This window comes from Ovis aries, chromosome 17, assembly GCF_016772045.2.
Source record: "Ovis aries strain OAR_USU_Benz2616 breed Rambouillet chromosome 17, ARS-UI_Ramb_v3.0, whole genome shotgun sequence".
Classification (NCBI taxonomy): domain Eukaryota; kingdom Metazoa; phylum Chordata; class Mammalia; order Artiodactyla; family Bovidae; genus Ovis; species Ovis aries.
The window spans coordinates 30,935,308-30,949,731 of NC_056070.1; the positions used below are offsets into that span (position 1 = coordinate 30,935,308).

General features: G+C 38.2%; 1 protein-coding gene across 1 annotated transcript in view; it reads right to left on the reverse strand.

Moving 5' to 3' along the window:
• The window catches only part of LOC132657989 (uncharacterized), an 86,105-nt gene that overhangs the window by 25,658 nt on the left and 46,023 nt on the right, over positions 1 to 14,424 (reverse strand). The window contains exon 2 of the mRNA XM_060400660.1: positions 1 to 11,961. This exon is cut by the window's left edge and continues 25,658 nt beyond it. Coding sequence (XP_060256643.1) covers positions 2,271 to 3,377 — 1,107 coding nt within the window. The 5' untranslated portion in view covers positions 3,378 to 11,961 and the 3' untranslated portion in view covers positions 1 to 2,270. The remainder of the gene's footprint in view (positions 11,962 to 14,424) is intronic.

The window sequence follows — 14,424 nt, forward strand, 5'->3', positions numbered from 1 at the left end:
TTCACTTTTCACTTTCATGCATTTGAGAAAGAGATGGCAACCCACTCCAGTATTCTTGCCTGGAGAATCCCAGGGATTGGGGAGCCTGGTGGGCTGCTGTCTATGGGGTCACACAGAGTTGGACACGACTGAAGTGACCTAGCAGCAGCAGCAGCTGAGCATTTATTCTCCAATATGACATACACCAATTCTTACTGCATTATACTCAAAGCAGCCTTTTCATTTATGTTATCTCATTGGCTCCTCTAGGAATTGAAAGCATTTAAATGCTTTTCTTTTAATTGGGATAAAATATATATAGCACATATTTTAGCATTTTAGGCATTTTAAGTATATAGTTCAGTGGCATTAACTATACTCACATTACTGTGCAACCATCACCAACATCCATTGCCAGAACTTTTTTTTTTAACTTAAACGGAAGATCCATAAATACTAAGGAGTAATTCTCCATTGCCCCATCCCACCAACCCTTGGCAATCATCACTGTATTCTCTGTCTCTATGATTCTGACTACTCTATATACTTCATATATGTAGAATTTATAATATTTGTCTTTTTGGCCTCATAAGCATTTAACTTAATCTACTATTACTGTTTTATTCACCCTTCTCCAAAATTACATCTGGACAGAACGAAGACTCAGAAATGAGAGAGTGCAGGCAGCGTCATGTAAGTAATTGGTGGTAAACCTAGGCCAGGACCAATTTCTTTTCTCCTAGACTTGTGTTCATTGCACTAAAGATGTAGATTTATGTATTTTCTCATTCACATAAATTGATAGTCTAAATTTTTAAACCAAAAAAGAGAGACAGAACATCACATTCAAATAAAATTCAGCCTAAACCTAGGTTGTGGTTCAATATTTGAAAAAGTCTCTAATCATGTGATAGTGTTTCAAAATTCTTTCTTACAAAATTATAAATTGATAGAATTTGTTAAAAATATCCATAAAAAAACACATAATTCTGTGTTTACCTATCTGATTGAATTTGTCTCTTTTCTGGACTACCCACTGAAAATAAGGCACAATGGTATATCAGTTCAGTTCATTTCAGTCGCTCAGTCGTCTCCTTCTCGTTGCGACCCCATGAATCGCAGCACGCCAGGCCTCATCACCATCTCCCGGAGTTCACTCATACTCACGTCCATCGAGTCCGTGATGCCATCCAGCCATGTCATCCTCGGTCGTCCCCTTCTCCTCCTGCCCCCAATCCCTCCCAGCATCAGAGTCTTTTCCAATGAGTCAACACTTCACATGAGGTGGCCAAAGTACTGGAGTTTCAGCTTTAGCATCATTCCTTCCAAAGAAATCCCAGGGCTGATCTCCTTCAGAATGGACTGGTTGGATCTCCTTGCAGTCCAAGGGACTCTCAAGAGTCTTCTCCAACACCACAGTTCAAAAGCATCAATTCTTCGGCACTCAGCCTTCTTCACAGTCCAACTCTCACATCCATACATGACCACAGGAAAAACCATAGCCTTGACTAGCTGGACCTTAGTCAGCAAAGTAATGTCTCTGCTTTTGAACATACTATCTAGGTTGGTCATAACTTTTCTTCCAAGGAGTAAGCATCTTTTAATCTCATGGCTGCAGTCACCATCTGCAGTGATTTTGGAGCCCCCCAAAATAAAGTCTGACACTGTTTCCACTGTTTCCCCATCTATTTCCCATGAAGTGATGGGACTGGATGCCATGATCTTCATTTTCTGAATTGTTGAGCTTTAAGCCAACTTTTTTGCTCTCCTCTTTCACTTTCATCAAGAGGCTTTTTAGTTCCTCTTCACTTTCTGCCATAAGGGTGGTGTCATCTGCATATCTGAGGTTGTTGATATTTCTCCCAGTAATCTTGATTCCAGCTTGTGTTTTTTCCAGTCCAGCGTTTCTCATGATGTACTCTGCATATAAGTTAAATAAGCAGGGTGACAATATACAGCCTTGATGCACTCCTTTTCCTATTTGGAACCAGTCTGTTGTTCCATGTCCAGTTCTAACTGTTGCTTCCTGACCTGCATATAGGTTTCTCAAGAGGCAGGTCAGGTGGTCTGGTGTTCCCATCTCTTTCAGAATTTTCCACAGTTTATTGTGATCCGCACAGTGAAAGGTTTTGGCATAGTCAATAAAGCAGAAATAGATGTTTTTCTGGAACTCTCTTGCTTTTTCCATTGGCAATTTGATCTGGTTCCTCTGCCTTTTCTAAAACCAGCTTGAACATCAGGGAGTTCACGGTTCATGTATTGCTAAAGCCTGGCTTGGAGAATTTTGAGCATTACTTTACTAGCGTGTGAGATGAGTGCAATTGTGCTGTAGTTTGAGCATTCTTTGGTATTGCCTTTCTTTGGAATTGGAATGAAAACTGACCTTTCCAGTCCTGTGGCCACTGCTGAGTGTTCCAAATTTGCTGGCATATTGTGTGCAGCACTTTCACAGCATCATCTTTCAGGATTTGAAACAGCTCCACTGGAATTCCATCACCTCCACTAGCTTTGTTCATAGTGATGCTTTCTAAGGCCCACTTGACTTCACTTTCCAAGATGTCTGGCTCTAGATTAGTGATCACATCATCATGATTATCTGGGTCATGAAGATCTTTTTTGTACAGTTCTAACATGTATTCTTTCCACCTCTTCTTAATATCTTCTGCTTCTGTTAGGTCCAGACCATTTCTGTCCTTTATCGAGCCTATCTTTGCATGAAATGTTCCCTTGGTATCTCTAATTTTCTTGAAGAGATCTCTAGTCTTTCCCATTCTGTTGTTTTCCTCTATTTCTTTGCACTGATCGCTGAAGAAGTCTTTCTTAACTCTTCTTGCTCTTCTTTGGAACTCTGCATTCAGATGCTTAAATCTTTCCTTTTCTCTTTTGCTTTTCACCTCTCTTCTTTTCACAGCTATTTCTAAGGCCTCCTCAGGCAGCCATTTTGCTTTTTTGCATTTCTTTTCCATGGGGATGGTCTTGATCCCTGTCTCATGTACAATGTCACAAATCTCATTCCATAGTTCATCAGGCACTCTATCTATCAGATCTAGGCCCTTCAATCTATTTCTCACTTCCACTGTATAATCATAAGGGATTTGATTTAGGTCATACCTGAATGGTCTAGCAGTTTTCCCTACTTTCTTCAATTTAAATCTGAATCTGGTAATAAGGAGTACATGATCTGAGCCACAGTCAGCTCCTGGTCTTGTTTTTGTTGACTGTATAGAGCTTCTCCATCTTTGGCTGCAAAGAATATAATCAGTCTGATTTGGGTGTTGAACATCTGGTGATGTCCATATGTAAAGTCTTCTCTTGTGTTGTTGGAAGAGGGTGTTTGCTATGACCAGTGCATTTTCTTGGCAAAACTCTATTAGTCTTTGCCCTGCTTCATTCTGCATTCCAAGGCCAAATTTGCCTGTAACTCCAGGTGTTTCTTGACATCCTACTTTTGTGCATAGAGACAAATGTCCTAAAATGTTTCAAATACATAGTTGATATCCGTCCAGCAGCCTCAACTGATCGAAATTGGTGCCAGAACACCATTCCAGTGGCTGATTTGATATAACTTATCTATGCATTTACCCTTGGGCTTGTGTGCTAAGTCACTTTAGTCATATCCAACTCTTCTTTTTATATATAATTATATTTATTTTTAATTGATGATTGCTTTACAATATTGGTTTGATTTCTGTCATACAGCAACATGAATTAACTATAGGTGTACACAGGCCCCCTCCCTCTTGAACCTCCCTCCCAACTCTGTGGTTTTATTCCTAGATTTTTAAGGACTGTTGGCTACCCTATGTAACTATAGCCCACCAGGCTCCTCTGTCTGTGAGATTCTCCACCCTAGAATGCTGGAGTGGGTTGTCATTCCTCCTTCCAGAGGATCTTCCCAACCCAGGGATAGAATCTGGGTCTCCTGTATCTCCTGCATTGCAGGCAGATTCTTTACTGCTGAGCCACCAGGGAAGGATTTACCCTTAGAAAAGGTTAAAAGTGATTATTATTTTTTTAAGAAAATCATTTTATGTTTAGACTAATTTAAGCTGTGTTCGAGTGAATTATTTTTCTTTTGGTAAAGACTGAAGTTCTGCCTAACAACATTTTTGCCTTGACCTTGGCCCACAAAGGATGACCTCTGCCAGGCACTGTGGCATAACAAGCACACATCTGACTCTTAATGAAGCCCTAAACTTCTCTCCCAAGGAGAGGTATAAAGAATTTCTCCAGTGTTTACCTTTAGCCCTCGCACAAGAATCAAAGGCTAGTGCTCATGCAAAAGTCCTCTTTGATTATAAGCTGCCTGCCTATCCAGAATTATCACATTTCTATCCTAGATTTCATACAGTCCTCTATTTTTTCTCATGCACTATAACTGTGGGATGTTAGCCTTTGTTTCATAATAAAATTACATAGCTAAAAACTTTAGGAAATACCAAGTTAATAAAATATAACTTTACTTTGTTTAGAACCTTTAATATGCTAAGATGTGAATTGTATATTTATGCAAAGGATATATAACAGTATCTCCCAGACTTTCTTGACCAACAAGTTCCATACTAATGGTTTTTGAGGCTGGAATTCTTTCTAGAGTATATTCTCTAGGAAATAAATACTAAAAACATTTTCCTGGATCACTTTTTACATTAATTTGAAAAACATTTTAGATAGGAAATTAAGCTCAATAATATGCAATTTGGAAACATTTCAGACTCTATTATCAAGGACCTCCTAGCTTTAAGAAAAAGAGACTAGTCAAAGCTACTGCAGTAAACTCTGCGATGGAAAATGAGGTGCTGTGGGGACTCCTTGAAGGGACACAAGACAGAGATCAGAGAAGATTCCCCCAAAAGGTGATACTTAAAGGATGAACGGAGACTAAAATATAAAAGCATGTTGTTCTAGGAAGATAGAGGTTAAGCAGACACAGATGAACAGGATGATTCTGATGGTTGTATAGGTGCATGGATAAAATTATTCAGAATGTTGTTTAGGGAGAGAGCACTAAGAGAATAGAAACAATCTCCAAATGAAAATAAACACATGGCAATGAAGCATCATACTTGGAGAGACAGCAGCAAGTCTGTAGAAGTTGTAAAGTGAATATGAGCTGGGAAGTAGATTCAACATGGTACAAAAAAAAAAACTATTTAAGAATAATATGACCCTATGAAGCTTTTAGAGGTATTACCAGGTGACTCTAAGTGGAACCCCAGAGGCAGGTACTGAGTGTAGATATGAGAAGAGCAGCTGAAATAGGCAGATAATTAAAGATGTGTTATGGAATCCTTGTATGAGATGCTATTCCTGTATCCTCTAGCATTTTGTACCCCAAGCACTGAACAACTTTGGTGTGTATTTACCTGGACAAGAAAATCAGAGGGCTCTTCTGTAAAGGGAATGGCTAACCTTCTTAAGGAGAGCTGAGGTTACTAAAGTGGACATTGGCACTCCAAAATAGTCCTCTACATACAGCCTGACTGTTGTGGGACCACCACGATACATACACTCCAAAGAAGTTAGTCCATACCCCTAAGTTGCGTACATAGAGCTCCCAGCAAGCTTCTCAGTTGAGAGAGAGGCCTGATGACTGCTAGATACCCCTGTAATCAACATAATCCTTTCCTCAAACAGGAAAAAGGGAATCACAGTCACTAAGCCTGAAAGGAAAACTGGCTGCTTGGGTGAGAAAAACCAAAACACTGCTAAGTAGCACCAACTGGTATATATTCCCTGGATAGCAGAATTAGACAGGAACATAGTACTTAGAGTTGTGGAAGTAACCAATAAAAGCAAGAAATACAAATTATTGCCTCTGGCTGGTGGGACTGGGCCTTATGTTGATGTGTGCGGGAGGGATAGGGAAGAAGCTGTTACTTTTCATTACAAATTTTATAAGGTAACATATACATGCATTAATTGTTAAAAATAAAACAACTTTTTGTACGTTTATATTCTGAACGTTGTACAGAATATGCAACATTCAGTGTTAAAAACAAACCCAAAGAATGACTGTATCAATGAATTCTCCACAAATTATATATGTTTCACAGGATATTTAATCATAGTTGCAAGCTTTTGAGGGTTTTTTTTGTCTTTGACTTCAAAACACCCTTCTGAAAATTTTCCCGAAACAACCAACTCATGAATCATATTTACTTTGTAATGGTTCAGATTTATAGTCACATAATGTCATATTTAGAATAAGGAAATCTTTCTAAAGAGACTCATCAAAATCATTGTAGAAATTTTTGTGTAATCTGTAATAATTTGGGGGGAAGAAAATTGGCCACTGGTGAATGTTTAAGCACAATTTAAGCAGCCATAGATGGAAAATACTTTTCCTAAATTATGTTTAGATATACACCAATCTAATGAATCTATTTATGTTGAGAATTTATCTTTAAAAAACCATTTCTTCTTGCTCAGTCTCTCTTTGTATGTAAATTCATTTTCGCAAACAGTCTGAGTGTAGGTATCATTTGCTTATTTTAAGAAACTGGTTTAATAAATTTAGATGGCTTACTGGAATTACAGTCCAAGTTTTCTGATTAGTTCACTTCTTTTACTGCACCAGGGCATTCATAATTGTAGGGATGTTTTCAAAATCATTCAAAGCCCATAATTTTAAAATATTTGGAGGAAATATATGTTATGCATTTAGTTATTTTTCTCAGTGATGAAAGAACTCTGGAATTATCTTAGCATTTTAGCCCAGACTGGCAATACTCAAACCTCTTGGTATGACAGTTCTTTAGATTTGTGTTTAATCAGTGAATGGCACATGTAAGACAGCTGTTGTGTAACGGAGGAAGAGGTTCATAAATCTTGTTAAAGAACAAGCAGTTAAGATCAGAAACAATATAGATATTTATTGGTAAAGACACTATGCTTGTAAAGTCAAAGTTTTCTAAAACAAGGAGACATTTTGCTCTGACAGCAAAATGATAGAATTTAGTTAACTTGCATGTACCACACACTTTGCAGTTGAGATCCTGTGAGGCAGTCTACATTTCTGTTCTCTTTTCTTTTCTCCTCACTCTATCATTTAGTTCCCTGCCCTCTTTTTACTTTTCGTTGAAGAATGGACTTGGAAAACCTTGTGTTGGTATTTCTTGCTCAGACCTAGTCAATTCTCAATATAGGTTTGATGAATTAATTAAACTATATGTTATTAACATCTCTAAAGCTATATAATAGTTTGAATGCTAAAGAATGTGATGATAATAAAGGAATTTGTTTTCATTATTGTGTTTCCTTTCAAACGAATTAGTCATCCTATTTTTCTTAGATATATGATAATGAGTCCAGTGATTCATCTCTTGAGAGACCAAAGCAATAGATAATACAAGTATCAGATTTTAACAGAAGTCTCCCTTCTGACTTTATAATATGTTTGAAAAGACTAGATTTATATGAAAGCCAACTTCTTTTGAGGAAATTCACTTTTATATCAGGTAGGTAATTGGTAATGAGGCCAGTATTCAAACTCACCTGTTGTCATAGCTACAATACACATTTCCTAAACTATGTTCTTTTACCATGATTGCAGCTTGCTTATTATTTGCATTTTATTAATCTTGTGAACGTTCTCATTACTGATTTTATCTGATTGCTGCTGCTGCTGCTAAGTCGCGTCAGTCGTGTCCGACTCTGTGCGACCCCATAGACGGCAGCCCACTGGGCTCTCCCATCCCTGGGATTCTCCAGGCAAGAATACTGGAGTGGGTTGCCGTTTCCTTCTCCCATGCATGAAAGTGAAAAGTGAAAGTGAAATCGCTCAGTCGTGTCCGACTCTTAGTGACCCCATGGACTGCAACCTACCAGGCTCCTCCATCCATGGGATTTTCCAGGCAAGAGTACTGGAGTGGGGTGCCATTGCCTTCTCCAGATTTTATCTGATTAGGCCTGGATAATCTTTGAATGTGAAGATTTCAACCTTCGTGTTCTCTGAACTTTCTCTAATATATTATTAACGCTTTGTTGATTTCTCAGATTAATTTTATTTTAATGCATTTTTACCTCTGAAAACATTTAAATATTTTACTGAGTAAATAAATGTTCAAAATGCGTATGCTTGCTCAATAAACCCATGGAACAATGCTGTATATATGGTGAGTTATCCTCAAAGTGGACTGTCTTATAGTATTCCTTATATAATAAAGCTATTTTTGTAATAATCATGAAATGAAGCAGATAATAGCAGGAAAAGAAATATAGGGAATTTTTAATGTATTAAATTTGTATATATAATTATGCCAGTAAAAAATTACAAAACAAAAAAGTATGAATGGATTAATACTTCTTAATTTCATTAAAGTATTTTTTTAAAAAATAGGGAAGAAACACATGATGGATACCTTCAAGAAAATAAATTCTGCAAGATTCAGAGAATGATTTGTAGATAGAGTTACATTATTAAAGTAAGCCAAATACTCTTTCTTCAGCTTAACAAACACAGTGCTATCATTGTTTATTTTTAATTTACAGATGCAATAATATCTTGACCCATAGTGATTATAGTTGTGAACTGTGCCTGAACTGAACTGTTATTTCAAACTATATTGAGTTTACTCCTTTAAAATGCATGTGGGAAGCTATGATAGCTGAATTTGTGTGTGTCAGGGATGACTGGGTAACTTGGATTTTACCAAATTAGCTTGCCCATAGAATACCATTTTTATTAAAGGTAGCTCAGACAGTAAAGCGTCTGCCTACAATGTGGGAGACCCAGGTTCAATCCCTGGGTCGGGAAGATTCCCTGGAGAAGGAAATGGCAACCCACTCCAGTACTCTTGCCTAGAGAATCCCGTGGACCGAGGAGCCTGGTATGCTACAGTCCATGGGGCTGCAAAGAATCGGACACGACTGAGCAACTTCACTTCACTTCACAATAAACACTTGCTAATTTGGAACATACATATATTTCATTAAAATTCGACAATAACAAAAGCAATGTTAAGAACATAGAGCAGAGATTTGCAAACTACAGCCTGTAGGCCAAATCGCACATCATCCCAAGTGTACCATTTTGGGGCAGAGTAAGAGGGAGAGCAGAAAGCTAAGATGCCATTTCTGAGCATGAACATACAAAGTGGGGCTGAAGATTGCTGTGTGTGTGAGTGTTGCTCTATTCAGTTCAGGTCAGTTCAGTCGCTCAGTCGGGTCCGACTCTTTGTGACCCCATGAATTGGAGCACGCCAGGCCTCCCTGTCCATCACCAACTCCCAGAGTTCACTCAGATTCACGTCCATTGAGTCAGTGATGCCATCTAGCCATCTCATCCTCTGTTGTCCCCTTCTCCTCCTTTCCCCAATCCCTCCCAGCATCAGAGTCTTTTCCAGTGAGTCAACTCTTCACATGAGGTGGCCAAAGTACTGGAGTTTCAGCTTTAGCATCATTCCCTCCAAAGAAATCCCAGGGCTGATCTCCTTCAGAATGGACTGGTTGGATCTCCTTGCAGTCCAGGGGACTCTCAAGATTCTTCTCCAACACCACAGTTCAAAAGTATCAATTCTTCTGTGCTCAGCCTTCTTCACAGTCCAACTCTCACATCCATACATGACCACAGGAAAAACCATAGCCTTGACTAGACGGAACTTTGTTGGCAAAGTAATGTCTCTGCTTTTGAATATACTATCTAGGTTGGTCATAACTTTTCTTCCAAGGAGTAAGCATCTTTTAATTTCATGGCTGCAGTCACCATCTGCTGTGATTTTGTAGCCCCAAAAAATAAAGTTTGACACAGTTTCCACTGTTTCCCCATCTATTTCCCATGAAGTGATGGGACCAGCTGCCATGATCTTCGTTTTCTGAATGTTGAGCTTTAGGCCAACCTTTTAACTCTCCTCTTTCACTTTCATCAAGAGGCTTTTTAGTTCCTCTTCACTTTCTGCCATAAGGGTGGTGTAAAAGTGAACACAGGCATGGCATTTCACTTCCCAGTTGCTGCGCATCTTATGTGTTGACTTTCTCAGTAGTAAATGTGGTTCACTTGAGTGTGGTTGAGAACGTATATCTCATGTGTCTGAACTTTTGTTTTCTTGTGGAGAAAGTCCAAACTACAGATTTAAATCAAAGCCTTTAAGGAATTATATTTCTTCAAGGAGCTTGACCTTCATATAGGTTTATCTCTTACATGTTCATTAAAAATAGTTTAATGACTGGGAAACTGTCTTTACATAAATATTTGCAAGCAGCACCTTTGAAATAATTTTTCTCCTTTTGTCTAAACTTATTCAAATTAAATGCCTCTTAATTAGGTAATTAAATTTCCTAGACTCTTTCTTTAAAGTGCATTGTTTTTAGCATCTCGTAAAAATTTTCCGTCCATTAAAAAACATTAACCTGCCATATTTAGCAGACCAGAAATATAAACTGTAAGAAGAATACCTTTTGTATTATCATTTGCTTTAGCAAATAGACCACCATGTTATTCTCTGTGAATATTCACACCCAAAGGGAATAGTCTTTGCTTCTTTCTGTAGTAATTATTCATAGATATTCCTGAATTTATACCTCAATGACTACAATTTTTACACCATAGGCTACTGACTCTGACATTTCAATCATGCTGGTTCTTTTAGTGTAGTGATTTTTCTCCATTTTGTGTGTATCATGCAAAGTTAAACACATATAGGAAATGCCAGTATTAGACTATAAAACTGTATAATAGAGATATGACCATATATTTTGTGCACTTTAAGTTTCCAAAGCTTTGAGAAATTAAAAAAAAAGTCCTATATCATCTAGATGTATAATTTAGGAAAGTAAAGACATGAGATCTGGCTTGTATGTAATCTCAGACATGGGACCAACAAGATGCTAAGGCAAGCACACTTCAGTGCATTGTGCTCTCCTGGAATACAAGTATAATCAGTCAACCAGATTCCAAATGAAATTGTTAAATAAAAATATAGAAATTCTTTTGGATTGGAATGAAAACTGACCTTTTCCAGTCCTGTGGCCACTGCTGACTTTTCCAAATTTGTTGATATATTGAGTACAGCATTTTCACAGCATCATCTTTCAGGATTTGAAATAGCTCAACTGGAATTCCATCACCTCCACTAGGTTTGTTTGTAATGACACTTCTAAGGCCCACTCAACTCTGCATTCAAAGATGTCTGGTTCAAGGTGAGAGATCATATAACCATCATGGTTATCTGGGTCATTAATATCTTTTTTGTGTAGTTTTTCTGTGTATTTTTGCCACTCTTCTTAATATCCTCTGCTTCTGTTAGGTCCATATGTTTCTGTCCTTTATTGTGCCCATCTTTGGCTAAATGTTCCCTTGGTATCTCTAATTTTCTTGAAGAGATCTCTAGTTTTTCCCATTCTGTTGTTTTTCTCTATTACTTTGCATTGACCACTGAGGGATGCTTTCTTATCTCTCCTTGCTATTCTTTGGAACTCTGCATTCAAATGGGTATATCTTTCCTTTTCTCCTTTGCTTTTCACTTATTTTCTTTTCTCAGCTATTCGTAAGGCCTCCTCAAACAACCATTTTTGCCTTTTTGCATTTCTTTTTCTTGAGGATGGTGTTGATCACTGCCTCCTATACAATGTCATGAACCTCAATCTATAGTTCTTCAGGCACACTGTCTCTCAGATCTAATCCCTTGAATCTATTAGTCACTTCTACTGTATAATCATAAGGGATTTGATTTAGGTCATATGTGAATGGTCTAGTGGTTTCCCCTACTTTCTTCAGTTTATGTCTGAATTTGGCAATAAGAAGTTCATGACCTGAGCCACAGTTAGCTCCCAGTCTTGTTTTTGCTGACTGTATAGAGCTTCTCTATCTTTGGCTGCAAAGGATATAATCAATTTGACTTCAATATTGACCATCTGGTGATCTCCATGTGCAGAGTCTTCTCTTGTGTTGTTGGAAGAGGGTATCTGCAATGACCAGTGCCTTCAAAATTCTCCAAGCCAGGCTTCAACAGTATGTGAACTGTGAACTTCCAGGTGTTCAAGCTGGATTTAGAAAAAGCAGAGGAACCAGAGATCAAATTGCCAACGTCCACTGGATCATAGAAAAAGCAAGATATTTCCTAAAAAACATCTATTCTGCTTTAATGACTGTGTGGATCACAACAACTGGAAATTTCATAAAGGGATGGGAATACCAGACCATTTCACCTGCCTCCAGAGAATTCTGTATGCAGGTCAAGAAGTAACATTTAGAACTGGACATGGAACAACAGACTGGTTCCAAATCAGGAAAGGAGTACATCAAGACTGTATATTGTCACCCTACTTATTTAACTTATATGCAGAGTACATCATGTGAAATGCCAGACTGAATGAAGCACAAGTTGGAATCAAGATTGCCAGGAGAAATATCAGTAACCTCAGATATGCAGATGACACCACACTTATGGCAGAAAATGAAGAGGAACTAAAGAGCCTCTTGATGAAAGTGAAAGAGGAGAGTGAAAAAATTGGCTTAAAACTCAACATTCAGAACACTAAGATCATGGCATCCAGTCCCATTACTTCATGACAAATAGTTGGGGAAACAATGGAAACAGTGAGAGACTTTTATTTTTTGGGCTCCCAAATCACTGAAGATAGTGACTAAAGTCATTAAATTAAAAGATGCTTGCTCCTTGGAAGAAAAGCTATGAGCAACCTAGACAGCATATTAAAAAACAGACATTACTTTTCTAACAGAGGTCCATCTAGTCAGGGCTATGATTTTTTCAGTAGTCATGTATGGATGTGAGAGTTGGACTATAAAGAAAGGTGAGCAGTGAAGAATTGATGCTTTTGAACTGTGGTGTTGGGGAAGACTCTTGAGAGTCTCTTGGACTGCAAGGAGATGCAACCAGTCCATCCTAAAGGAAATTAGTCCTGAATATTCATTGGAAGGACTGATGGTGAAGCTGAAACTCCACCGCTTTGGCCACCTGATGTGAAAAACTGAGTCATTGGAAAAGACCATGATGCTGGGGAAGATTGAAGGCAGGAGGAGAAGGGGACAACAGAGGATGAGATGGTTGGATGGCATCTCTGACTTGATAGACATAAGTTTGAGTCAGCTATGGGAGTTGGTGATGAATAGGGATGCCTGGTGTGCTGCGGTCCATGGGGGCACAAAGAGTCGGACACAACTGAACGACTCAATGAAACTGAACTGAACAGTAACTCTGAGTCTTATTCTATGTCAGTATGTACTCAGCTGTTCACACTTTTTAAGAGATTCCTTACTTTGAAAGAATTGGGCCAAAATCAATTGGTTGATGTATAATTTGGAAGTCATAAAAGACTTTCCTCTGTTAGAAAGGTAGAGATAAATTTTGATGCCCATTCTAAACACAGTTTACAGCATTTATTGCCATGTGCCCAATTTGTTCCAAGCATAAAGAATGGACAGCTCGTGCTCAAAGAACCCAAATTCCATGGTGGCTTTTGAAGAAGGGTTTTTAATGACAGTTGAGGGAGAGGGTCACAGGTATATGATCAGCTTGTGCTTACTTCTCTGATTGATTTGTGAGAGAGCACTTCAATGTTTCTGGAGTCTAGAAACATCCATTCAGAGAAGTAAACACAATCTGATCATATACCTGTGATGACCCACATCAGAACTCATAATATTTATGCAAGAAAGTTTTGACATACTTTTTATACTACCTTTTTGTTACATCAGGTAGGTAGCTAGATATGAGCAGAGAAATGGGGGCAGGGACCAGGTGGAAAGAAATCACACATGTTTAAACAGTTGGAGTCTATGGGCAGACAAAGAAAAACAGGAAACCAGATTGACAGGAAGCCACACATTTTGGGTGATAAATTTCCTGGAGACAGACAAAGAAAGTTGGGCAAAGATTGAAATCTCCTGCCTCTGAATGTAAACTTTAGCTCATTGTATTCTTATTATAATAAAATTAGCCTTGCATATAAGAAGTACCCATTAGGCACCAACACTGTGACACTTCCTATCTGAGCTAAATGAGAATAAAAACCCCTCCTCCCCCCAGGAAGATGGAGCTGAGATGAAAATCAGGGAGTACAACCTTAAACTCCTTCATCCCCAATGAATATTCCAACCTTTCATTTGCATTTCCCTCATAACTGGCTTGCCAAAAAACCCAGGATAGAAACCACTTGCCTGTCTGCTGGCTTTCCCTCTAAGAGTGTATTCTTGCTTAAATAAATCTTCACTTTACTTCCTGAACCTCCCTGTCTCATCTCTGAATTCTTTCCGTGGCAAAGTAAGAACCTTAAATTCATCAGGGACTTGGTCACTGTAAATTCATCACTCTGTTAGTAGAATTCGTCATCATCTCAATAGATACAGGAAAGTCATTCAGCGTTGTAGACACATAAAAGTGTCAGTGTGTGTTTGTGTATGTGTGTGTATTGAGTAGAAGAGAATTTTACTTAACCTACTTGTGTGTATCTTCCACAAGTGAATGCAAAAAGTGGGGCTTAATT